Source organism: Streptopelia decaocto (genome assembly GCF_964273445.1).
Source record: "Streptopelia decaocto genome assembly, chromosome: Z".
Taxonomy (NCBI): domain Eukaryota; kingdom Metazoa; phylum Chordata; class Aves; order Columbiformes; family Columbidae; genus Streptopelia; species Streptopelia decaocto.
Genome location: NC_138657.1, coordinates 39,980,045 through 40,007,822, shown reverse-complemented (window position 1 = coordinate 40,007,822; position 27,778 = coordinate 39,980,045). Strand labels below are relative to the sequence as shown.

Below are 27,778 nucleotides of genomic sequence, written 5' to 3'. Positions count from 1 at the left end.
TGTTGGTGTAACCCTGCTTTCTATGTGTGGTTATTCGTGTTCACATCTTTGATTAAAGGTAGGCTCTCTTTGATACTAGTCTCTAAAATATTTTCTAGTCACTGTCTCTGCTTCTGCTTTCCTGGAATTAATTAAATGTAAAGCTTCTACCAGCTATTTCTAACCTGAAATCTGTAACAATACGAGTTCTTACACATAAAATTCTTAATTTTGATTTGATAACTAGTTGAGGAACTGTTTCTAGCAAAGGATGAAAATGAAATAGGAGTTTAAGTAATTTTGTTTGGTGCTCAAATTTTGCAATTGCTTAAATAATGCAGGCTAAATACATGCATTTTAGGTACCGACACATTAAAAAGTGGGATCTTGATATATTTTTATTCATTGTTGTTTGTGATCTATGGCTAAACATAATGGAGTGATTTCCACACACAAGTCTCACTGAGGTTCAGCAGGATTTCTGCTTTTAAGACATTCAATTTTTTTTAAGGTCTCACTTCCACTGATGACCAAGACATATATGAATTACAGTTCTCGTGTTAGCAAGGTATAAGACATTGTCTTAAAGCAACACCAGTGAGATGAGAATCTGTAACAGAAGATAAAAATGAAAGGCCTAAATCCTTGTCCATTTCTGTTAATTTATTTCAAAGAATGTTATGAAGTCAGCAGGAAAATTTCAAATGAAAGATGATATTAGACTCACCAGCTTTAGTCATAAGACTTTAGTAAGAAACTCATGGTCCCACAGTGGGGTACTTCTAGTCACAGTGAGATGGATGATGATGAAGAAATCTGGAAAGGAAATTGCAGTTTCCTTTGTGAATGGTGCAATACATGGTATACAAACATCCAAACTTTATAGACATTCATGTATCTTCTCTGGATGATGCTAAAAGGATGAAACAAAACATTAAGTCATAGAAGTTTTACTAGAATTTTCTTTCCATACCTGTAAGTCACCCGTAACCAACATTTCAGCTTTTAGTTGTGATAATCTCCTGAATGTGAACATGCTTCTTATCATCTTAGAGGCAGAAATGTCATTTCTTTCAAAAACAAGGGCATGAAAATAGTGCAGTATCATGAGACTAAGCATCTCCCTGTAGGACATCTGTGCAACCACAGGCCCTTGTGTTCACTGAAGGAAGTATAAATTGCGAATTTATGTCCTATGCTGTGCCAGAGACCATGTTGCCTGCTACAGAACCTTTTTTGTTTAATATTTGCAGTCATAAAGGCTTATCATGATGGCTTTCCTGTTGTGTTCTATTGCAGTCTGGGACTAACGCAAAAGCTTAAAACCATGTATCTGAAAAACTAATTTTTCGTCAGCTGTATCAGTAGTATCTTTGGCATCATCATATAGCTTAGATAACACAGCTGTGCTCAATATGAGGTGCGATTTCTAAATCTTTGCTTTATGAAGTATTTTGAATTTCAGTGCTGAATTATAGTACTACATTGAAATATAGTAGTATATTGGAATAGCAAAGTTATTCAAGAAGAGTATTGTTCTGAGCTCATGTCACCAGAGTCCACATGATTTAATCTTTCCTCTTGAAATGGAAGTCTGTAGCTTTTAGCACTGTGAAAATAACTATTTCACATTTTGGCTATATACAGCAGATTGAGCACTCTTCTTGACTCTGCAGTGAGAAGATGGCTCTGTGCCTGTCATATACCTTATGCTTGCTAAGCGATCCCATCTGTCCTGCATAGGCTGAGGGTTACAGCTATGATCTGCTTGTTCCCAAAGAACCCCTCTGTATTACAAAGATGCATGCTATTCTATAAGAAATGATAATATTTCCACTTTTTTTCTCATATAACTTAATAAATGAACTTCCTTCAGAGCAAATGTTGTACTATCTAAAGAGTTGAAATAGCACACATGAGGATAAAATGTAGTCATAGCTTTTAAGACTAGGAGGCATCATTACAATTGCCTAATCAGAGTCCCTGACATTGATTTTGATCCAGTAGTTGCAGCCTCAAGCTTTTAAGTTCTGAGTAAGTAGCTATGCTTTTGATAAACTCTCAGTTTTATCATAAAGAGTCCCAAAGATTGAATCCACCATATTTCTAATTTTTCTACTTCACACCACCTTATTCTACTTTGGTCTGGTATCAGGGCGGGCTGAATGCAGCTTAGGAGACATTTCCATTCAGGCCATTACCTTACACTTTGAGGAGATGGGAAGCAGTGGGCAGTGTCCTGCAGAAGAATGCTTTCAGCTGACATTGTTCTGGGAGCCCTTTTCTCTCAGTGCTCCTGTGTCCTGTGTCACAAACACCAGGATCCAGAAATACAGCATGGACTACTATGTTATGCAGCACCTTCCTTTCCGCTTCCTTACCTCTGATGTAGCTGTTCTTTATCTTTACCAATACAGATACCACAACCTGCGAATCAGAGGAACGGTTATTTCACAAACTCTTCTCCCAGTACAACCAGTTCATCAGGCCAGTGGAAAATGTATCTGATCCTGTCACAGTGTATTTCGAAGTGGCCATTACCCAGCTTACAAATGTGGTAAGACTCATTACAGAACAATGCTGAGGTTTGGGGGTGGTTGCAAATATATGCAAATTGCTAAAGTGGCAGATTAACAGTTGCACCTACACCTCTCATAGCTGACATTGTCATGTGTGCATATGTGTACATGCTGAGACTTTGCTGTTCTTTCTGTCAGCTCCGGTTGCCCAAATGAGCAGATCGAGCTACACACTTTCCTTTGCTTATTCTGTAGTGTCAAATCCCTCTGCTCCAGGCAGCAGCCTCTGGCATGCAAAGTGGCAGTGTTGGATGTTTACTGTCCACAGGCCCAGCCTGCTCCAGAGATGCCTGGTGTGTTCATGATGTGTAGCACTGGGCCTAGTTCTCCTGTGGGGCCAGTGTCATTTCGCAGTGGCCCTGAGAGACAAAATCTTCTCTGTTTTTGCTTGCTTTTTCAGTCTGTTTCAAAATAACATAAGAGATGTACAACCTGCAAAGTGGTGGTTTAAAGCATGGAGCTGGGGATGAATGTTGTGTGTGTGTTCTGGGGTGCACTGTATACAAGGGTGTGTGTGTCTGAGATGACAGACCTGCTAGGCAGGGCAGGGGACTGTGGAAAAACCAAAACATGACCTTAACCCTCACTGAAGTCTGCTCTGTGAAGCAAATTATCCACAGAACAGGTACAGAGTTTTTATTCTGATGCACATAGTTGGGTCCATAATGAAGAGACAGGCAAACAGTGAGGAGCAATGCTCAGCAGCAGCCAAGGAACTAAGTTGTTTAAGAGTATAAATAAAGGCATTGTAAGTCCTTATGGTGAAGGCAGTTGTCAACTTTTGGAGTTCCTTTATCAAAGTATTTTGTTTCCATGTAATAGGTGGCTTGGCAGATTTCAGCAGTTCTGTTTCACATTGCAGCCCCTGGCTCCCAGTGCTGTCTTTGGAGACAAAAAGGACTGTCATAAGTAAATCAGCTGGATTTTTCTCAATAAAGGGTCATGATTTTTACAAGAACTTAGATAGTTTAACCCATGGACAGGAACCTTACAGGGCTTACTAAATTATTTTTTTTTCTTACTCTTCAGAACAGAATGTTGAAAATTCATCTACAATATTTTCTACCTTTAGCTTGTAAATATCTTAACTTTTTGAGCACACATGCTTAAGAACTAAGAACTACCCAAAGAAATATTCTTGCAGATATTTTAATTGTGAATGTCAGCCCACATTCATAAATATATGTAATATGAGTCTTTCTGAATACTTTTGGGCTGAAGCTTATTTATTAGAACAGGATCCCCTCGTTTATTATGGTGTCTCTTGCAGCACCTTCCTGATTCGTCACTGATTGGCAATTGCAATAATTGACTGTAAAAAGAAGGTCTCGGTAAAACAATGTCCTAATTAAGTACTGGTTGAAATCATCTGCTCTAGAGGTTTGTATAGAAATTTGTATAGAAATGTGAGAACACGGATGCTGTTTTTCTTGAGTCTTGACCAGTACTGTACTGTGTAAACAGAGCTTTCAAAACACTGAATCCAACAAAACACATAGCCACCGGCAGAACCTTATTCCTCTGTTACTGGTCAGAGCAATTGTATGTTTTGTGTTCTTCAGGTACATAGGCCCCTGGAAAAGCAATACAGCTCTTTGTATATCTGATATTTGTGGGGCATATTTTTTCAATTGAGCTTTAAAAGTTTTTCAGTAGAGCTGCACATGTCTGTACATGATATATAAGCTCCCTGAAAATAGCCAGAAAAGACCTGGTATCAGTTAATGTGGAATTCTAGTTTCCATTTTTATAAAAATAAGTTGGTCACCATCTCAGGATACCATAATTAATTTATTGAATAAAGATGTGCATGCCTGTGTTTCTTTCTAGGATGAGGTCAATCAGATCATGGAAACAAATCTGTGGCTAAGACATGTAAGTCACTGCATTGCTTTTCTCAAACATTTGCATTGATATGATGAAATGTGTGCTACCTTGTAAGCTACATCTATAGAATCAGTGATGGGTTTGTATCAAGGATTTTAAAGATATGAATAAGGAGAAGCTTCATTAACCACCGCCACATTTGAGAAAGTAATTTATTTATTCTTATTTCCAAGAAGTTACACCTCTCATATTTTCTGTGTGGTATATTCTCCTCCAATGATCCAATGATCATTTGTTTATCTGGTAACTCTGGCTGGACATACCCGTAGAAGAGTGATTAAGTATGTAGCTCTGCAGTCTTAGGTCGTGTCCATATTGAAGATTACAACCACAACACTTATTAGCAAAAGAAGCATGCCTCCATTTTTCCAGATGGTTTTAGCACTTATACATTGACAAAGTCTTTAGAGGACCTAAACTACTGAGAAAAACAAGCCAGCTTCCACCAAAAACACAATTTCATTCAGACACTGATAGTGGTGCACACAAAGCTTTCTGTAAAATATACTGTACTTATGAGAAGGGTCTTCAGGGTAGGCTGTGGGAGCAAGGAGCGTGGCCCCATGATAGGGCACCAGATAGCAACACAAGAGAGCTGCTGGGCATCCCTTGGTGCCTCTGACTTGGTAATTTGCTACCCCTGTGGAACCAGTAATGTCCCCTGGTAGCAACTGCCTGTTAGTGTACATATGTACCTCTGTTCTCATTAGGATGCTGGTCTCCTTTGACACTGGCCTCCTTTAACCTGCAAGGTGCGCTCTCATGACAGCAGCAGCAAGGCCTGTGTTTACTCTCTGCAGTGGGGATGTGACCTTGCACAGGTAAGGGTCTATACTGATGTAGCAAGACAGAGGAGAGATCTCAGCACATCAGCAATGGATAACAATTTGCATTGCATCCCCTCACAGAGGAGGGAGTGGTAAATCAATGTAAGCAATATTCATATATGTCCAGTGTTTCTCCAGGTCATGGCCTTGTTGTCTTTCAGACCGTTGTCCCCTTCTATGTGTGCTGCACTGTCAGTCTTTATCATAGTCTGTCATTTTACAGGAAGATCTGAGAAGCAGAAATTTGCTGATAATGCAAGGTTTTAAAATAATTTTCCATTCTTCCTTCAGATTTGGAATGACTACAAATTGCGATGGGATCCCAGAGAATATGATAGCATTGAATTTGTTCGGGTACCAGCAGATAAAATTTGGAAACCAGATATCGTCTTGTATAACAAGTATGATGAACGAGTTTCCATTTTACCCTCTCTCTCAAAAAATCCTTGTGCAGTGTCCATGAAAGACATTTTACTTTCATGGTGATTTTCTTATCTTTGCCTCACTTGTCTTTCTAGTGCTGTGGGAGATTTTCAAGTTGAAGGCAAAACCAAAGCCCTCCTTCGCTATGATGGAATGATCACCTGGACTCCACCAGCTATTTTTAAAAGCTCCTGTCCTATGGATATTACCTTTTTCCCTTTCGATCATCAGAACTGTTCACTGAAATTTGGCTCGTGGACCTATGACAAAGCCAAAATTGATCTTCTGATCATTGGATCCAAAGTAGATATGAATGACTTTTGGGAAAATAGTGAATGGGAAATAGTTGATGCTTCTGGTTACAAACATGACATCAAATATAACTGCTGTGAAGAGATCTACACAGACATAACATATTCCTTTTATATTCGAAGATTACCAATGTTTTACACCATAAATCTGATCATTCCCTGTCTCTTCATCTCATTCCTGACTGTGCTAGTTTTTTACCTGCCATCTGACTGTGGTGAGAAAGTGACTCTTTGCATCTCTGTGCTGCTTTCTTTGACTGTATTTTTACTGGTCATCACAGAAACAATCCCATCCACCTCTTTAGTAATTCCCCTTGTAGGCGAATATTTACTCTTCACTATGGTATTTGTGACTCTGTCAATTGTCATCACGGTGTTTGTCCTGAATATACATTACAGGACTCCAACCACACACGAAATGCCCAAATGGGTAAAAACCGTATTTCTTAGCCTGCTCCCAAAAGTCCTGTTGATGCAGAGGCCATTAGAACAGCAGAAAAAAAACATCTCCAGAAAAAGCAAGAAAGGATCAGCCAGTATGTTAGGCAAGTCAAAGCACAACAAACAAAAAGATACCAAGTTACACAAGGAGCAGCAATGCCATCACTGTGATAAGGCAACTGAACTCACTACCACCAAAAGAAGACAACCGAGCCATCGGTCCCTGAAGTGGATGGCAGAGCACATGGAGTACTCCCCAGAAGTGAAGGATGTCATTAGCAGTGTTCAGTTCATCGCAGAGAACATGAGGTCTCAAAATGAAAACAAAGAGGTAAGGGAGTTAACCACCCAGGAGGGCAGACCAGAGGAATTGGAGTTGTTGGGTCTAGAGAAGAAAAATTTAAGACCTATGGATGGGTCAGAGTTTGCTACAGATAAATCATGCACTAGGGATTTTTCTGTGGTGGTAATGAAACAAGCAAATTTGGGAACTGCTTTTTAAGGAAAGAGGCTTATCTGGCAGCACAGGAGTTGATCTGGGGAACTGTTATCAGTGAAAAATCTGGTAAAGATATTCCTTTCAGAATGCTGTTTTCTTTACTCAGTTTCAGTCTGGTGTATTCTGATTATTTTATAGTGATTTGATGAATATTAGCTTCAGCAATACAGTATTTTCAGTCATGACAAACATATGTTGAAATCAAAGTTGAGTTTTGGGGGAAGACACTTAAAAAAAACAGGCAACAGATAAATAAGGACAGATTTTTAAAAAGGAGGGGGGTGTGGGTAAAAATGAGACTTGGCATTTGAATAAATGGATTTGCTTGTGTGAGTTTATACATTTTTCATCCTAACTGGGATTGCTGTCACCAAAAAGGATGCATGTTTAGAGAATTCTCAGGCCATGTCCTCAGGTGTAAACACAAGCAGCTAAAAGTAGCTCCAAGAAAGAGCTCTTTCCCCACACCCAAGCCTCACAATGAATAAGAATGCTCTGACACCTCAAGTTGTTTTTAAAAAAGTGTTTAGAATCTAATGAAACTTATCTTTGATCTGTCGTTAAATGTTTGCTTTTGATTTTGAAGTTTTTTACATGCTCTATCATGGCAAAATCCATTTCAAAAATAAATACTGCTGTATTTGTTTTGAAAAATACAAAAGGGGAATGTTGAGAGGTATTCTTTCCATCAGAATATTTTGTTGAAATCAGCGCAAATTCATGAAATGTATGTGCAACCCCAAAATTACTTTTTTTCCCTTTTGTATGTCCTGCAGAAGAAGTTTCATCTGAAAACAAAGTCCATAACTTTCTGAATAAAGGGTTACAGTTAAGGCCTGGTCAGTGAACTTATGACTGGGTAATACATGCTAGCCCAAAGAAAAAGACAGAAATCTCTCAGCATGGAGGAAGATGGTGGTTGAGCTGAGCCTTGCTTGTCCTTAGTATTTCGCCCAACTCCTATATTTTAGCCCTGCTCTCACTGCCTACCAGCTGCTTAAAACATATCCATGTACTATATTCAGCTGATTTCTCTGATGCACTCCAAAAAGAGGCTTTGCATGAAGCAGTTTGACTAAAATGCTATCATGATTAGTCTTCCACACTTTTCCTGATTTGCATTTTTCAAATCCCTCCTGCCACATTAAATTGTATTCTTAATCTGATACGTGCATCAGCAGCTCTGTATTTTATGTTTCAAAACATACTGGGAATGGGAAGCAGGATTTTTCATTTGAGCAAAATCCTGTCTTTGGGGAGGAAAAGGAGGCTGTTCTCAGGCAAGCATTGAGGAAATTATTCTGCAGGCTGTTTCTGCTTCAGCCAGACATACAAAGCCGTATGGGTGATATAATGCGCTAGACCTGTACAATAAAAGCCCTTTTAAAAGTATAGCAACATTTATAGCAGCTGGAATTCTTGCTGTGTTTGCTTTCACAAGACATACAGCAGCAGCCTTTTAGATGAAAACTTCAAGAAACTGGGAGACCAAGTGGTAGATCCCTCAGCAGAAAGCTCTTAACCAGTCACTAGTTTTATATGAGCGAATGTTCTTCTGATGCAGTGGTCCTTGTATGTAGGTACAGTTTAAAGGACATTGGCTTCCTTGAAAGTGGTCCTAAGGTATATCTCTCAGACATCCAAAATCCACTCTGGCCTACTCAGCACATGCAATTGTGGTTTGCAACTGTGGTTTGCTCAGTCAGAGCCCTTGCTTTGCTATAGTCCGTGTGTCCAGCTGTTCAGTTTGCTGAAGTCAATGGGGCTTGACTGGAGTGACAGTGTGGCAAATCAGGCCAAAATAGCAAACTGTCTCTTGTGTGAACTGTCAGGATAAATCCCTTGACAGAGTCTAGTGATGTGCAACTATGGTGATTCTACCTTCTGTTAAGCCACTCCACTTTACACCCACCACATGACCAGGTCCTATTTGTTAATGTCAGCATCACAGCTGTAGCTTGCCAACAGACTTGAATATTTGAAAAAATTCAGCAGACTAGGATGATGTTAAATGTTATCAGCCAAAAGTGGTAAATACTACTAGAAAATCAGCACCCTTTAAAGACACTTGAAAACTGCAGCAACTATAAGCGCAACAAGCAACACTATTGATGACTGCACGTACATTCTTCCTTACAAGGGACATTCTACTGCATAATGTCAGCTTTCAATTGCATGTTACATTATATGTAGTTTATGCTTTTTATTTTTTCTTTTCTCTTGCAGGTGGAAAATGATTGGAAATACATAGCTATGGTGATAGACAGAGTATTTCTCTGGGTGTTTATAATCCTTTGTGTGTTTGGGACTGCAGGGCTCTTTATCCAGCCACTAATAGCACATACATAACTTGACCCAGTGCTTTTTATCCACTTTTGTTCTTGTTTCATTTCCAATTCCAAACAGTCTCCTGTATTTCTCTCCTTTTACACAACCCCTCTGCTTATCGCCTCCTCAGCACCCATCCACAGAAGAAAGGACAAAGAGAGAGGAAAGGGTCCTCTGAGAAAGCAAACAACCCAAAACAGAATGAGTAGAGGACTCAAAATGAGAGATGAGCATGTGGTCTTTCCATGGCAGAACACCTGGGATTTTTAGAGTGCCTGTCTGTCTTTCCCTCAGTCAGATCAGCAGTAATAATCACACTGAGGATCACAGGAGCAGGTTGAAGTTATTGAGCTTTTTCCTTGGTTTCAGTACGGGGGCTTATTAGGACAGTTCAGGCACTTCTGAGTGCATTGCCCAAAGAGGGCTCTACCTGGCTTCATTTTTCTCTCCTGATCATAGCTCTTCCTCAGGTCCTCAGTTATTTTACTTTTCCTCTCTATCGCTTTCTAACAGCCAGTCTTTGGTATGGCACTTAGATGAGGTATCACAGTCCTACTGACTGGACAAATGTTCTTTATTGTGTTCTTGTGTCAGGCAGCCAAAATAAAAATAAAAGTACAATCAAACCAATCCCTTGACGCTGTAACATTTTCAATACAATCTAAAATAACAGGTCCTCATCTTCTGCAGTATATGTACACAAATGAGGTTCCCAGACCAACAAAGTACATGTTTATGTTTATGTTTGAAGTCAGACAGGTCTTTAGCATGTAATTCTAACTGAAGACAAACTGACTTAATATTTTGCACTTCATGTAGCCTTGCTGACATCATTTGAAGCATCCTAGAGTCACCAAAGAGGAATAACCTGGATGCACTATGGAAAAACAGAAAAGACCCAAACTATCTGTGGTTGCCATATAAAGCATCCACATTTGAATTCTACATGCTTCTAAGACCTTTAAAAACTTAGTTCATCTTCCACTGAACTTTGCGTGCAACTAAGGTCCCTTTTACTTCCTGATGCTGAATACCAAGTCCTTGGTGAGCTCCAGTAGGATTTCTAAGCCACGTTTCTCTCATCAGGTTAAGAGTGGTCCCAGACCACAAATTCTGCTCTGAAAACTCTTGCTTGCTCAGGCCCAGACATAAGCCCAAAGGAGGAGAGTTTGGGCCTGAGTAGTTACTCATGACACACAAAATTGGATTGACTTTATTGGATTGATCTGAGTTTTCTGGTGTTTTCAAACCTCAAGATCAGCTCGGATTGCACACATCCCAGCAAGAGAAGGCTGGCTATCATGAATCTTAATGCACCTTGTTCCAAACAGCTATGCAGCAATTTTCTGTTTTATGGCTCCTCGTGAGTCAGTGCTGTGTGTGCAAACCTGTAACAGGAGGGACAGTTCCTTTGCAGCTGAGGTTACCGCTCTGTAACCCAGTTCCAAATCCTAGTGTGCTTCATCCTGAGGCACTTTGTGGGTGTGCACCTGATGCAGTTGCTATACTATATGGCCAGTTTAGCCTCAGGTCCCTTGTCTGTTTCAATTCCTGTTGGTTTTGTGTGCAACGAGTCTTCTCTAAAAGACAACATTCCAACTAAAGCAAATGGCTTCAAGAGTAAAAAGCCCTTCTCTCTTATAGCAGGCCCTAAATTTAATTGTACATTGTCGGTACAGTATTTTCAGTGTCTGCCATGCCTCAGTCTCTGCTTTGAATATCACGAGTCCTTGGAAAGTATGACTCCCTGTTTCTGAAGTCTCTGATTGGCATTTTACTCTTTTTTGATGCTCCATAATAAAGATAATAGGACTGAATAAATGTATATGTCACAGATAAAAGTGGAATGACAAGAATGTAACTGTATTAATCCTGTAGCTGAAATATGTAAAGTCATTATTTTCTAGAAGAAAGCCACATTTTCTATATTTGCCATGAATATTGCATAATTATGTAGTGACAGACAAATGTGTGAACGTGCATGTTTTGCTTTGTTAGCCTGTCAATTAAATATCACTGCTGGGATATACTTTCTTGAAGAACGTGTGTTTTTTAAGAAACTCCTTACTCCATACAATGTGTTTAGAGATGCTACTAAATTACATTTGCTATGCTGGCTCTTCAATCAGAAAGGATGGAAGGAGAAAGAAAAGGAATTTGAACATGAGAGCTGCATTCTGAGCCCAAAAATTTCATTTCTATGGGAAACACATCTGACTGCCAGTTATTCACTGTTGCAGTCTGTGACCATACCAAAAAATGAAAATATTGTGGCGGAAGGTGTGCTGCATTTGTGTTTTAGGCATGACAGCTACTACCCCACAGCCAGTAAGCTGACTTCAGCAAAATCCTTGGCTTCTTGTCTAACCATTCACAATTATACAGCTTCTCATCTCCAGTTAGAAGGCCTCCATGCCCCAGCACCAGCTCCTTGTCTTTGTCATTTACAGTACTACACATCTCTCTTGCCTCTGGACCACAAACACAGGGTTTGGACAGTTTAGCTCATTAGCCTGGTATCCTAATAAAGTGAGATTTACAAAGTCATGTTCTGTCTCCTTCTGAGTGTACTATTTACCCTTCCTTCCCCCCATGCAGTAACTTTCGGATTCTGTTGCCATTTTCGGCTGTGTTGGGCACACTCAAGACTGCGATCCTTGCATACGCCTGTCAGCTTTGCGAAAGTAGCTGGCTGATTAGAGATAGTGGGGGACACTATCCCCAAAGATCTCACATTGGAGAGAAATCTTCAGTAGGGGCCCACTGCTGAGCAGACAGTGAAGAACCCTCACAAAAGTGACAGTTTTGCTTACCCCAGCTCTTCTGGGGGACCTTCTAACTACAATACCAAGAAAAGTTTCAACTAGAGCTGATGCCATCCCAGGTGCTGAGTTGGGTTGCACACTGTGCACAGTCACAGGAAAAGCACCCATGTTCGTTGCAGGGCACACAGACTGGTGTGTCTGTTTTCACCCCATCCACTCCAAGACCACATCAGCAGTACCCCTTGCTATTATAAGTCCCAGTGTAGCACTGCCAGCAAGAAACCTCCTTTTCTTAAGAGTGATGACATCTATGAATTAATTTTAAAAGCACAGAAGCAATTCAACAGCTCAACCAACTCATTACATTATCTTCCCAAGGCAGACCATCTTTTCACTTTCCTCCACACATCGTCCTACCAAGAAGTGCCAAGGCCCGGGCAAGCCAGTGCCCAGAAATCAAGGCACCACATGTTGAGGCAGTAGTAAGGCAGAGGGTTGCTTTTTTTTGGTTAAGATTTGCAATTTGCAAGGTTGTCATCCACATGCAGAGCACATGGAACAGAGATTGGAGGACCATCTGACCAAATGTCTCCCTAGTTGTGTGTTTTAGTCACAGGCCAGGCTGTGGGACATGTTGAATGCATTTGTGGGCCAGCAGCAAAGGGACTTGGGGAAGCTCAGAAACAGCGCAAGGAAATAATGAGTAATGAGACTACAGACGTAGCAGTCCAAGATGCCGTGCTAGGAGGACCAGATGCTAAAGCCATGCCTATGCAATGTTCATACATCTACCAGTGCAAGGACCTGAACCCTGCTGACCTTTACCAGCAAAAGCTAGAAAAAGCAGCTTGGCAGAAGACACTGCCATGTGAGAAAAGCCATACATTGCCTGCAGGTTGGCAACCAGAATGTTGTAAGGTGAGGAAAGGACCATCTGCCAGCTAAACACCTGAAGCACTTGCCCAGGAGAGGATTTTGTCATCTGTCATGGCTAACAGGCATCCCCTCACAGCAGTACTCGGAAAACCTACCACTAATTGATTTCAAGATTCTGTAAATGCTGGAAAGAAAGGCCTCCTGGCTGTTTTCATATGGGCATTTCACAGTACTGGCCAGGGGAACAAACTGACATAATGCAAGAAAAGAGGACCAGCTGATAGCAGGGTCAGTATGGAAGAGTTTTATACCAGTGACTTATGTTAAGACATTTATCTGTATATGCTATCCTAAATTGGTCTGTTCTAGGTTCCTGCAATATAATAACCAGATCTGAATGCTCCCTTTTCAAATTCACACATAAAGCCAAAAATTTATAAGGATTTTCCAAGAATGTGACAATCTCTCAGTTCAAATAGATTTGAGACAAGGCTTTTTAAATGGGTTACAAACTAAACTTTGTTAACAACAAAACAACAGCAAAGCCCCTCAGGGATAATTTACTAAATACATCTTTATTAATAATGATTGCACAAGTGAACAGAACTTTCTGCAGTGACACAACAAGATGGGATGATACTAACATAGGTCTGGTGTGCACACATAATCTAAGCATCAGAATACCTCCGTGTCTTTTTAACACCTTCTAACATCCATCCCTAGGGAGAAAGTTTCAAGGTTAGCTAAAGTTTTAACACCAGATTAACATTTAGGTTGTCAAAAATTGGATCTCCAAATCCCCTGCTAACCTTGAAAACATCTACAAGTTCTGAATGGGATTTTCTAAAGTGCTCCATATTGGTAAAACACTGGCCCAGCAAAAGTGATGAGAGCTTCACCTGTATGTTTTCTGTCAGGTCGCATCTACGAGCTGTTTCTAATCATGCGGAAGGATCACATTTAAAGGAATTAAATTCTGAATTGCCTGGGAAACATGAACAAGCCAACACCAAAAGATATACCTTCCTGGTAGCCAGCCCACCCCACAACTCTCAGGAGAAACTCCACTTCTGCACCAGCCACAAGTTTTGTTTCCCAAAAACTATGTCTGCAGCTTCCCTCCAGCTGAACTGTTTAGGAAGATCACTATTGCCTTGTGGAGTAGTGTAGTCACCTTTCTCCATGTGATATGCTTCAGGTGACCTTCCACTTGTGAACAAGCAGGTACAGGAATCATAGTTTCTAAATGCAGAGCATGGGGAAAATCCTTGCTTGTTCAGCCTTTTGGTTTATTATAGAGCAGCAGGCAAGTTGCAATACTGAAAAGTCGGTAACACCTTTGTGGCTTCCTGATGGCCAAGAGGAGAGATGAAGTGTGCATGCTATCAAGGCTAGTAGCAGGTGGGCAAAGTGGTAAACTCTGCCACTGTTGAGCTGATCCTGCAGCCAGGTGAAGCCACAGAGTCAAGGTTTCAAAAATTTTGTACTGTATTTGTACTTTTTCTGATGCACATGCTGTGCAATTGTTTGTTCTGACACATGCACAAAGTGATCTGTAGAGACTTTGTGATTTTTACCTGGAAATGTAGCTGAACTGAGTACTAATTTGTGTTCTTACTGTAATTTCATTTGTGAAGTATCATTTTAACTGACAGATCTACCTTCTAAGTATAATCATTGCACCGGAAGTACTATTTCCAATTTTAACTAATAATATTGACTTTTATTGTATATAATCAAGCTACTAATAAAATACTTATAAGCCAATTGTCCAGCCCAATTCACTTTAGGTCTCAGCTGTTCACCAAGCCCCCTCTGATCTCCACCAAATCTCTAACTTGTAGAGTTGTATGAAGATAGAAAACACTAGTAAATGTCCTCTCCTGTTCTTGCTGTTGCTTCCCATCCTGTAAAACAGAGGCCAAGCTCAAAGACACCACCATTCCTTGGCATTGTACTACTTGTGTGCTAACATGGGAGCATTTTCTACAAAGTGCTGTTCAGCCACATCTGTAATGCAGGGGTAAAGATGAGAACTGAACCCGTCACAGACACCACCAGAAATAACCACAGGAAGATCCGATCCAGGACTTGAGCTACAAATTTCCAGTCTTGGACGACCTGGGAAGGAGAAAGGGAAAACAAACAGAAAAAGTAATGGGCCCAGTACTTTATTGATACTGATACATATATTTCAGATAAAAAAAATCTGGTTACCATTAGAAGTTTGCAATGTGCTGTACCCTAAAACTGACAAAGATCACCTTTTCAGCACCCATAGCTATGAGGCACTCAGAACAATTCCATAGTTGTATGCACATGGTAACCAGACTTGTTTCAGGCTGTGCAAAAGCTTTTATGTAAGTACATATGTGAAAGTTTACAGACTCAAGCTTGAAGATGGCTTTATAATGAACTGCCTTTCTTTTCGCAGAACTGCATTTCCCTTGAAGTGGCAGGAATTGGCTCTTGCACAGCACTTTGATACAGGTGTTGCTTCCAAAACCAGTGATCCTATTGGCTTGTGCTTGCTTAAGTGCTCTGTTGGCTCAGATACTGTGCATTCTGGAAGGACATTTTGCAGTATGAGTACTGACACAACCCTGCACACACAAAAGAGCTAATTATAAAAGCAACCAAAGGGACTTTTTATAATAAAAAATATTTCAGCTTTGAACACAAGGCTTAAGTCATGGACTTTATATGCTCAGATAGTGTGTGTTTGATTTACTGTTCACCTTTCTGCTGAAGTCCTCTCAGAACAGTTCGAACAAAGCCCTGGATTCTGCTAGGAGGGTGCTGGTAGAAGTTTTTCTCTTTCCATGTGCTGATAGGTGCATTGTTCTGCTGTCCTGCCATCGCATGAGATGCATTGTTTATGCACACAGTCATTTGCCATTTTAATAGCCACGTGGATTGATGGGAGGAGGAGACAGATGGTAGTTAGGGACTAATCCAAATGTTAGTGAAAATCTAGAAAACCTCCACCCAAGGCAGGGCAGCTACACTGTGGCAGCTACAGACCGGGACAGAGACCTATCAACTGCCATAGAACCTCACTGTAAGTGTTGTGAAAGACAGACTTTTAGAGCATATGACAGTTCAGAGGTTTTCCAGAATCATCTCTATTCCCAGCTTAAGCAGGACAAAGTTATTCAAATAATCCCAAAACAGGAATTTCCCCAGGAGAGGTTGCTGTGGCCTCTTGCATCTGTGAAAAGCATGGACTCTCACAGCACAATACAATTCTCCTTGAAGCAATGCATTTTCTCAGAAACCATATTATTTATCAAGCAGGGGAAGCTCCTAGGACGTGTCTCAGACGAAAGCAGGAGGAAGAGGCAAAGGGAAGGCATGCAGAAAAGGTAAAGAGTTTGGAACTCATTGCTGTTGAGGAAACTGTCATCCCTCCTTGCCCTTCTTTCACCTACCTGTCTGATGAAATGCTCCTTTTTAACATGCCTGGAAATGTATCGAATGGAGTCAGCTGCCTTTTCCAGGAAGGCAATAACGATTTTCTCTCCTTCTTTTGCTTGCTTGTGTTTCTGCTTCCCCAGCAGCTTTGATTTCAAGGTAGTTTTCTTTTCTTCAGTCTCTGAGAAGGAGTAACGATCTATATGGCCCTTCATGCAAAGTAGCTGAGGCAACTTCTGAAGGAAGAGTCTTTTAACCCAGGGAGCCATGGGATGGTAAGTTGCTGAGGAGCGGTGGTGGACGTTGATAACAAAAACAGTCACAATAATAGAAAGGGTCACAAAAATCATGATGAACAGCAGATACTCACCGATCAGAGGGATGACTTTGGAAGAAGAAGGGATTATTTCCTCAATCACTAAAAGGAAAACAGTGAGGGAGACTAGAACTGATGTCGACAATGAAAGCTTTTCTCCTTCATCTGAAGGCAGGTAAAACACGAGGACAGTTAGAAAAGACAATCCCAGGCAAGGGATTATTAAGAAAAGAGTGTAAAAGAGTGGAAGGCGTCTCAACACAAACGAGTAAGTGACAAATGGGTAAGAGTACAGCCCATCCTTCCTGTTGCCTTTCATACCTTTGGCATTTAAGATCTCCCACTCCCCATTATCAAAGAAGTCTTTTCTGTCTACATTTTCATCCACTAAAATCAAGTCCACCATATTGCCATCATACGTCCACGACCCAAATTTCATGGAGCAGTTCTGCCTGTCAAAAGGGAAGAAGGTCACATCCATCGTGCAGGAGCTCTTATAACTGGCTGGTGGCATCCAGGTCACCACTCCGTTGTACTTCACTATGACTTTGGTCATCAGGGATCCTTCAAAACGTCCGTCAGCACTGAGAGTTGGACAGGAAGAGATGGTATCAAGTACATGACTATGTTTGCCCCAGCCCTACCCCCTCACAAGTGTGCTTTCTACACATCACTTGGAGCATAAGGGAAGCCAACATTCACATTGCCTAAAGAAGCAGCCTTCTGACAGCACACGCAAGCTTCATGGTGGCTGACATGCCTTACCCAAGAACCAACCTAAGCCTGGAGCAAGGAGACATGCTACTCACTTTTCAAACAAAACAATGTCAGGAAGCCACAAGGATTCAGAGGGGACACGGATGGCAGTGATCCCACCATATTCATCTGGATTCCAGGAGAGCTTGTGGTCAATCCATTCCTGTAACAAGCCAGCAGAGTCCTCTGACCACTTATACACAACAGCCTCATTCCTTCTCCCACCACCTACCTCAGAGGGACTGCATTGCACAGCACAATAGACAGAGCTTGGTGTAGGACTGCTCAGCTGCAGAGAGGATTCCAGACAATCACGGCTGGGAGATGCTAACCCCCATGAGCACTGCCCCTCCAGCCAGAGGAGTGCCCCAGTGATCTGTCCTTTTGCAGGCAACCTCAAGGCAGGCATTTCCGGAGAGCACTTGACTCTCATTTTACACCACCCTGCCCAGCCCACCTGAGGGTAGTCCAGAAGGAAGGAGCTGCTTTCCCTTGGATATGGCATCTGTCCTTCCCTCTGAGAACCAGCCCACAGCAGTTTTGGCTGGCACTGACCCCATAGAAGAGCCAGCTGGCATGGCTACTACTACCCAAGTGACAGAGAGGTGGCCTTTAATTTCTTTTCAGTGGAGACCTGGCTTTTTTTCAGTGAGCAGAATACAGCACCTAATATCTGTACACTATCCTTGCAAACCAACATATTTTTCTTTCATCAGAAAGACCTGCACACTATTGCAGGAAAAATAGTATGACACCATTGTAAAGCATTTGGCTACAATCCTGAAAAAAGCAAAAGTAGGGGGAGTCCTGTCCATTTTCATCATGTGGGAGTGCAGAATATTTTTTCTCTCCTCTTTGTGTTTTTCAGATATGGAGATTGTGGCAAAGTGGCTCTAGCAACCTGGATATTTCCACAGAGATTCAGTGGAAAAGCAGCTGTCTGATGCCCGTCCCTTATTGATGGGAGTTTTTATTTGCCCACAAGAACAGCAGTGAAAGGAAGCAAGAGCTGTAGACCATGGTCAATACCGAGAAGTGGAAGATTAATCACTTTCCATTAAACTCCTGCACTAAGAGCTCCTCAGGGATGTGGAGGCCTCAGGCTTCTCTTGGCAATTTCCTCCATGACTTAAGGGCAAACAAAAAAGTTATATTCTCTACTTTTTCTCCTACCATGGTGCTCCCCTCTTATTTCTTGGATTCCATGTGCTTTTCACAGTTATACCTACAGACATTTGTTATTGCAGTCCTTTACAGTGTGACAGCAAGCCAGAGCTGCAGTAGAGACCTAAACACAGACAGTAAGAACAAGCATCTCCCTCCTAAAGGTGAAGGGAAGGGATGGGGCCCAAGGTCATGGGCAGATGGCTGGTAGACCCCTCCTAAAATCTGTCCCAAGGCATAAGCAGAGAAAACAGTTGCCCAGGGTGGTACCATGGCAGGATTAATGGCCCCACTACCTGCACCAGAAGAGATAAGAACCCACTCCCTGAACTGCAGAAATGGCTGGCATCAGCTGTCAGGCCCAGCATTCCACCCCAGGCTCCTGCTGCTAAAGGAGGGATGGGAGCTGTTCAGGTGTGGAAAAAGAGGGGTTATTCCTGCTCTTAGCCTCAGCAGCAGGGGCAGAGCACACCACTTTTATTGTGAACTTTTGTCGGTGAATGGGTTGTTTCCACCAGCCTGAACTGTTAGGTGGGCACAGACTCACATGTGTCCTGGACATCTCCTGTAATAGGCAAAAGGGAGCTTAGGCTGGAAACATATGTGTTATACATGAAGACAGTCAGAGCTGACAGCAGCAGCCAACATAGTCAGCTCATAGCCTGCACTAACACAACAGAATCAAATACCCTGTGGGCCACCTAGAAATATAATCATCACTCTGGAGTTGAGTTAGAGCAGGCCCTTGGCCTAGGTTATTTGCTGCATCTGCAATATTCCTCCCTCCACCCTGCCCTGCATTGATTTCTCTCCTAGCTAAAGTGCTCTTTCATGTCTGCAAGGCAAGTGGTTGTGTATCATCTTCTTACTGGAGCAGAAAATATATTGTATGCAGACTTTGAAGACGAGCAGTTTAAAACAGGAATCTCCCTACGGGCTATGCTGACATGAATGGTAGCAGCAGATGGGAAGGGCTCTTTCCTCTTTTCTCCCTTCCAAGCTGCTGTAGACCCTCCAATCCTCTTCCTCTAGTTCTGCCAAGTTCCCATTTCACTCAAGTGCTTAACACACAGCAAGTGGACCAAAAAACACTGGAGCCAGATTCTCAACACTTGCCAGCAGACTCCATAGCTTGCCCAAACGCAGATACTTTCTCATTAACTATTAAAAGCGACTTCGCACATTGTGCCTGCCTGCATGAAGATCATCAAATCCCATCATCTTGAATATCTGAATATTTGAGGTAAAAAAACTAACAAACAAACCAACCCAAACAAAAAATGAACAAACAAACAAAACAAAACAAAACAAAGCAATCAATCAATCAAACAAACAAAAAACACAAAACCCCCCAAAACAAACAAAGAAAAAACCACAAAAAAAAAAAAAACCAACCAACCAACAAAAAAAAACCCACTTGGATTTAAGCTTTGCTCACCTAAGAAAAGCCAGACTCTTGCGGAGAAATGATGACTGAACCTCAAACACCCAGGGTGAGGATGACACTTCCCTGCCCTCCCTACTTCCTGAAGAAGGATAGGGTCTGTGTCATTAGAAAGTTCCAGTTTGGTTTAGTGTTTTTCACTTTTCCCTACCCAAAATTAAAAATTATTTTAATTCTGTTTAGTTTTATGGACCTTTTCCTAGCTGTTGTGCTTATGCACTCTAATAATTCCCCAAGTACTGGATTGCATGTGGAACCATTTCACACTAAGCCAACTAGAATGCATGATGCCCCAAGCAGGACACATGGGTCAGGCTACAGGTATTTGGTGCTCAGACAGGTATTTGGTGCTCAGCCTGTCCTCCTGGGGCATTTGGATGCGTGAAAATCAGAGCCTGCACCTCCAGCAAAATCAGCATGTCTACAGTACAGACTCTTGGGTAAGTCCTTCTTTTAGCCACAGCATGAGGCAGAAGGACCAGAAAAATTGGCTTCCCTGTCATCCTCCCTCACATCCAAGAGGTAATAAGTGGATGGTGGCATGTCCCTACCTCCTGCAGCATGTTTGGAGTAACCTGCAGCAGAACCTCATTTCCCATAGCAGGAGTGGTGACACAGCCTTCAGGCTATGACTCTGGGGAGGTCAATGCTGTGCACAAACAGGGTGCTAAGCAGGGATGGGCTAACCCAAAATGTCCCCACATAGGTTCATGCAGCAGTGGAAAGAGGATTGATAGATGTCTGTCTGCATTAGCATCTCAGGCCTAATGTCCTTGGGCAGCCCAGGATTTGATTTGGCTTGCTAGGGTGAGTCAGGTCTGTCTCTTCTACAGTCACTGTAACCTGGGTGAAGTTGTCACCCAGCCAACAGGATGAAGGCTGCCCCAGGGCATTTTTTTTTTTTTGCTGTCCTGAATGGAGCAAGCAGCCAAGACTTCCCTAAGAAGGAGACAGTCAGACCCAGGAATACTCTGTCAAAGGCTGTAAGACCAGTAAAATCTTTCTGGGGACACTTGCAGGAACAGAGAGAATGAGGAGGGTAAAGCGAGTTGATTTCACACCTGCAGACTGCAGGGCCTGGACCTGCAGGCAGGGTGGGTGCTGCAGCCTCCAAGGAAAGAAGGTGGGAATAAGGAGAAGACAGACAGGGGTCAAGGAGTTACCTTTGCAGGAAGGCTCTGCTGTCTGCCCAAGTGGCTACTCAAACGGAATAAGGAAGCCAAGATCTGGCCCTGTGCACACAAGGGACTCTGCAATTGGAGCTGAAGGTAGAAAAAATATAACACCAGGGCTCTTTCAGGGCAGTCTCAGCAGTTGGATTCGAATCAGTGGCGAATTTCCACAGCAAAAGGGGAAATTCACGTCTTCCCTGCAGTGAGGGCAAGTCTGATCTTCTTCGTCTTCAAGGGAGAGACCAGCTTTACATATAATGTTCATACAGTCTTTAGGGTTTTCTGCTCTACCCAGAAGCTCACACACACTGCAGCACTACAGGTATCAGACTGAGAACAAATACTGGGCCACGTTTCTCCTCCACCAGCCCAGTGACCCCTGGGAACTACTTCCCATGGTAATAATTTCAAGTACGGCTTGCGTTTTATGTCCTCTGCCTAGGATCAGCTGACATATTTATAGATACTCACATGGCTGACAGACTTAAAATAATTGTCACAAGGTCAGTAAACTGATGCAATGTAATCTAAACCAAATGCAGTGCTCTTCACGAGTGAAGAAGAAAGTTCAGTGAAGAACAGTTCAACTTTCACCGTTCCCCCATTTGTATAAATTATTGCCACTTCTAGAAGCAATTATGTTAGAGAGATCTAGTTAATTTGCCACAGATTTTAATTTTGTTTGTGGAGTAACATGCTGGCCTTTTTTTTCTCTTTACTTATGCTGAAGATGAAATTTATCTGAGGCACCGCTGTTATCTTGGGCAAGAGAGACAGTACTTGCATGACCTCTAAGTCTGAGAGAGCATAGTCCCTTAGGGCATACACAGCATCTCAGGGGCACCCACTGCAGTGTCAGGAGATGTTGCTTCCCTGAAATACAGATGACTTGAGGACACAGCTGGCTTGCAGGCCATGAGAAGAGGATATTCTGTTTCCTAAAGGCCCACCTGCCTGCCTTTCTGCACCTTTATGCATTTGCTGAAGTGAGAGGAGTAAAATAAAAGCTTGAGGCAAGGTAACATGGTGCTGCTTTTTTTCTGACCAGCTGGCATCACAAAAGAGGATGGATGGTACAATGGGCAGCAGGCTGGGGTGGCCACTTGTCTCAGCAGCCACACACTGAGGGGGAGGTCTCATTTGGTCTAATTTACCTGCTTCAGCCACACGTTGGTTGTCATCAGCTGATTCTTCTCATCCTAGGATGACACAAGATAGAGACGATTGCAATATCAAAACACCCAGCAGAAACAGACCCTGTGCAGGCTGAGTCCAACCCTGCGATGAGCAGAGGCAATACCTTTGGTCCTGTTTCCCCATGGACCTGGAGCTCTTCAGTCACTGCTGGGGGAAGTGAACTGACTTTCTAGGTGCTGCCTCTGCTCTCACTGGGAGCTTTCGAGACTAGAAAACTGAGGTCTGGCATTTCACAGCAGCTCATAGGAATCAGATGCCAAAGAGCAGGGAGGTATTAATAATACCAGGTTCACAATAGCAGGGCTAAGCCAGCAACAGGGGTCAGGATACACGTGGTTGTGGGCTCACAGGATGGCTCATCTCCACACACAGCTCAGCCTGGAGTGAGTTTGGGAAGATAAAAGCTGAAACATTGTCCTGAATATGTAAATAAATCACAAAACTAAAGTCTAACTTCCACAGCACAAGGGGATGCTGCCAGAGGCTGGGGGTTGCAAGAGCATGCTGTTGCATGGGTACCTCTGGGTCCTGTGCAAATTCCACTGTGCATTGCAGTGACAGAGGGGAAAGGGAAAAGGGACTTTTCATGTGTGCAAAAACATGGCATTATCTGGTTTGCTCCTGGTATCTTATCTGAGTGGCCAGCTGGGTCAAAATACGAGCTGCCTTTGGCCTGGATACAGGCTTGCTTAATGTGAATGATTTCCAACTATCTCTGCCCTTCCTCATCCCTGTCCTGTAGCTGTCTTGTCATTAAATTACAAATGTAAGCACCAGGGATTGTCCAGTATGGACTGTTTGATTAACACCTGATGCAATGAGGCTTTATTCCCTCAGAACAGCAGGGGGAAAAGGACCTTCAGGTTTGCTGCAAAGTAAATGAGTCATATGGCTCATGATGGGCATGGGGCAGGAGGTCACACCACACCACACTCAGTGCTTTGTTGTCTGACCACTGCTTTGCATTTCATGTGTCAGGAGGCAAAAGCTAGCAGCATCACCAGGCCTGCCAGGTGGATACATGACTGTCTATAAAAGAAGGGATGTTTTACCAAGCCAAACACAACACTTACCACATCCACAAGCTGTGATATCTTTAATCCAAAACGGACTTTGATGGTGTCATTGGAATTTTGCACGGGGCGGACCCATTTCTGATAGCCTTGAAATAAGTGCTTGAGGAGCATGTCCTCACTTTCAGCAATTGAACTGAAGGCAGCCACATCTGGAAGAGAGCAACAGACAATGGGGACATGCCAGAAAACAGACATGGAAAGTGGCACAGCCTGAAGAAGTGAGGCAGAGTGATTATGTGAGACAAATTTGCCTCTGAGCAGCTCTTATCAGTAAAATTTGTAGGAAATCAGATGCTTAGACTCTCATTAGCGACATGGCAAGAGGAGGGGAAAACCGGACAGCCCAAGCCCAACTCACTTGCGAAAAAAATCATCAGTCCAGAGCAGTGATTACTTTGTACTAGATTTCTGGTTTCTGTGGCCTTTTTGTCTTTAGTCAACATACCTTATTTTTCTTTAGAAGACCTGCAGACTCAGAGCATCAGGTGCTCTCTTTCCCTCTTGAATAGTAAATATCCAGCCTCATAAATGCCACCCCAAGAAAGACTTCTGTTTTTTCAGATACCTGTGGCATAGTAGAGAGAGCTAGGGCTGCAGGAGAGATCTGGTTGCTGTGCAGAAATACCTGGCTTGCTGGCTATTTTGCAGCTAGAAGCAACGGTAGCAATATCCTGTGGGCATTTCAGAGCCTAGGGATTTCACTTGCACTTGGTGAGTTTTTATGGCCTGAGATTAAAGCTGCCCTGCACAAGGATCGGGGTGGTGGGATTTCCTTGCTGGAAGCTACCAAGGCCTGTGAGCCAGCTCTGAGGGAGCCTCATGCAGCACTTAGAAACGAATCCTTCTTCTGGGGATAGCAGGGGATCTTTGAGAAAGCTGAATTGTCTTGCTTCCCAGACGTGGGTTGAGTGGGCAACAGAATCAGGGGAGCAAAAAGTGAAAGGAGCCTGGCAGCAGGAGGAGCTGGATGATGCAGTCAGGGCCAGGTTTGCATGCAATCAAGCATGGAGCCATCATGATGGCTTGCAAGACTTGGGACTCCTCTGGTCCCTGCCACCACGGTCCCTCTTCCCCCTGCTACCATGACGGAAAAAGGGCAGTTCAGACCCTCCATTGTTTCCCAAATGCCAGACCCACTCTCCATGATGCCGAGGTCCTGACACAACCTCCACCTCTTGCTTGTGCACACACACAACACCCAAGAATGAGAAGGATTTAATCAGTTTTTAAAGGCACCATGGAGGAAAAAGGAGCTCGTGTTGATGGGCCTTGTGCCGTGGGGGTCACAGACAATATTGCAGTCAAAGACTACATCACAGGGTGCTGCCCGGGGCCCACCTTGTCCCCTTGCCACCCCTGCTCTGCCATCTCAGTGTGAGCAGGACACCTGTGCCTGGATTGCCAGCCATTTGGTGCAGGAGAGGTCTGCAGACCACCATCTCTGTCCATGTCCTCCACCCCTGGCAGCTACTGCCCATCTCTTGAGGGAGACAGGCCTCCCTCAACAGGGTCTCTGTGAGGCCATGGGCAGGGAGAGATCTCACAGGAGGAGGCACAGCTGAAGGACTGCCCAAAGCAAAAACCCGCTCCTACACCAGAGCTTCCCACTGGACAAAGTCATTCCCTTATCTGGTCTGGATTCTCTCAGCGTAGCACAAGGTGCAAGCAGCACTTTGTGCGAGCCAGCAAAGGCAAGATGCAGGAACAACCACAAAATCACAGATGAAATGCAAAAAGTTTATTTTTGTTACCTTGTGAACCAGGAGATCCCTGGAGCAGCACCTGGGCAGAGGCACACCAGTGGGAACGCAGGCACCACAGAGCTCAGTCTTTGCTAGAGAGTTACCAAACCTGCTACGTTCACCTGTATATTGGAGGTTCACACAGGTGTATCTTTTCACTGTCATTTCATCTATACCAGAGCAGGACAGGAATGTCAAGCATAGGGTGCCCCTGAGTCTATCACCAGCCTGTGTTATTTAAACATAGACATTCTACTTGTCAAGCACACAAGACTAAATGACAATTAGTATGATATATGTGTTTTTCTCCTCACTTAAGCATGTTTACAATACTCTTCACCAATCTTCCATTATATTCCAGCAACTGTCATCCCCCACTTCCAGCCACAGCAAATGCCCATTCCTCTTTGAGAAGCTGTAAACTCTGAAGCCTAATGATTGTCACTGACAGAGCAACAACAATCACTTTGCTGTCAGATGTTCTAGCACAGGCTGAGCTTCTCCTCTCTTGTTGGAGACACAGTTGTGGTGAGGTGGAGGCCACCTGATGGCCTGAGGCATGAGGAGGTGGAGGCCACCTGACTAGAGGGAGCTTTCATACTCCTTTCTACCTGCTTTGCACCACAGCCAGCAATGGGCTCATGCAGTTTATAGGAGCCTCTTTGGCCACCCTGTCTCTTGCTGCTTTGTGAAAAGCCTTTGAGGTCTACTATAGCAGTCTGGGAAATCACAAATACCCTTTCTGCTTGCTCCAGGGTTCATTGTCATGCCAAGGCTAACCTTACCTTCAGCACAGCAAACAAGGGACAGAGTCTGTCCTAGGAAATGAGATTGCCTGCCCAAACACACCAGATAGGCACTGCATCCACAAACAAAGGAAGAGCAATAACATATTTCTCCCCACTCACGACCACAACCTCAGTGATCCAATCCCCTAATGTATAGGAATCTCTGCAGAGATACCAGCTCCTAGCCCTTTCGCTTTCCCTTAGGAGGTTCATAGGGGTGCATGTTTGGGCATGCACCTAACGTGGGAAACATGTTAAACACAGGACATTTAATGGGAAAGCCACTGAATAGAAAAAATCCAAAACCCAAAACCATGCAGGATCTAAACAGCTTTGTCTTAATGCTGAAATGCATTGCTCTGGATTTGTTTGAGTATAAATCCCTGGACACACATACGCAACCACACAACCACATGCATCATGGGCACAGCGTCTGTAGCTGTGTACGAACTGCCTCATAGGAAAACAGTGCCGTTTCACAGTCTGTACCTCACATGAAGTCCAAGGGCCCTAATGTTCTAAGACAGTATAGCAGAGACTTGTTAAAACTGGATTTAGGGCTAGATGTGTTGATTCCCAGTTGCTATGGAAGCCACAGAAAAGAGTGGAAAAGGCTTGAGAAGTCCCCAAAAGAAGAAAGCCAAAAAGAACAAGATCTATGCCCTTATAAGACAGCTTCAGTACTTGCAGGAGAACAGTTCAAAAGCAGAAGTTTTTAATGAGAGGGAAGATATATCAAGTGGAAAAAGTAGCCTAACAGCTCCATTGATCAAGCCCCATCTGAAGATTAAGTTAGACAAAGGTATGGAGAAAACACTGAACAAAGTACCACTGCCTTTGAAAAAACAGAGAAGTAGCCATAGAACAGGTGTATCCCTGAATTTACCAGATGGTCGACAGAGAAAGCAAAAGCTGAGCAGCCCTCTGAGAGGTTACCGTGGATGCAATTAACTGAGCACTGTTTGATGTCTCCCCTCTCTCCCAGGTTCCCGTTTCTCTCTGCGGTCTGTGCCAGGACCAGTTCTCCGCAAGCACAGAACTGCTGTAACAGGGAGTCTGCTAAACAGACGTGCAAAACATGCCAAGAAATACATACACGACACTTAGCCTTTCATTACCTCACCTGAGGCATTTCAATTTTCTTCTTGGTGCTGGTGATTCTCCTGTAAATCCCTTTAGCAGTGAGACTAAAGCTTAGATTTTTAGTCAACTTCTATCCAGCGACCACCCCCTACCCGAGTTATTAAAACCTTATTGCCAAACTATCTGTGGTTGCAATACAAAGGCAGCAGCTGATCCAGCTCTCTTTTGCTAGTCAGGCAGTGTTAAGAGGACAAAGGGAAGCCAGCATCCACCTCATCCAAGCAAGCAGCAGTGAACTGGCCAGCAGAAATAAACTCTTGAACATCTGCAGCTCAGCTTGGAAGAAGAAGAAATCACACTTACCTGAGTGACTCAGACACAATGCAAAAAGCACTAGGCAAAGCATGGGCACCACTGCAGCTTCTCCTTTAAATCTGATCTTTTGCTTTCATAAGCAAATCATTCTTATCCTAGGAGGGGGCTGAAAACAATCTAGTTAAAAATCAAGGCAGGCAGTTGATTCTTCAAGGCAAGACAGCAGCTTTTCAGCCTTATCCTGCCTCATTATGACGCTCCATAAATCATGCTCCATTGATTTTCAGTCAGCTGTCACATCCCGTGAGCCTGAAATAGGGCTCTGGGTCCTAAACTCTGACTGATTTGTTTGTGTATTCGGGTGGCTGTAGTCACTGCAGCCTAGGATTAGAAGTA

General features: G+C 43.1%; 2 protein-coding genes across 2 annotated transcripts; one reads left to right on the top strand and one right to left on the bottom strand.

Moving 5' to 3' along the window:
- Positions 1-4,399: 4,399 nt before the first annotated feature.
- CHRNA6 (cholinergic receptor nicotinic alpha 6 subunit) lies at positions 4,400-9,500 on the top strand. The gene is made up of 4 exons (XM_082075221.1): positions 4,400-4,433; positions 5,564-5,673; positions 5,791-6,778; positions 9,173-9,500. The coding sequence occupies exons 1-4, from the start codon at positions 4,407-4,409 to the stop codon at positions 9,293-9,295; spliced, it is 1,248 nt and encodes a 415-aa protein (XP_081931347.1). The 5' UTR covers positions 4,400-4,406; the 3' UTR covers positions 9,296-9,500.
- A 5,401-nt stretch (positions 9,501-14,901) lies between these two features.
- On the bottom strand, positions 14,902-27,473 carry CHRNB3 (cholinergic receptor nicotinic beta 3 subunit; the record flags this gene model as incomplete). Its single annotated transcript, XM_082074577.1, has 6 exons — positions 14,902-15,036; positions 16,347-17,229; positions 17,455-17,564; positions 22,336-22,380; positions 23,452-23,603; positions 27,431-27,473. 6 exons carry the CDS (start codon positions 27,471-27,473, stop codon positions 14,902-14,904), a joined length of 1,368 nt encoding a protein of 455 aa, XP_081930703.1.
- Positions 27,474-27,778: the final 305 nt, after the last annotated feature.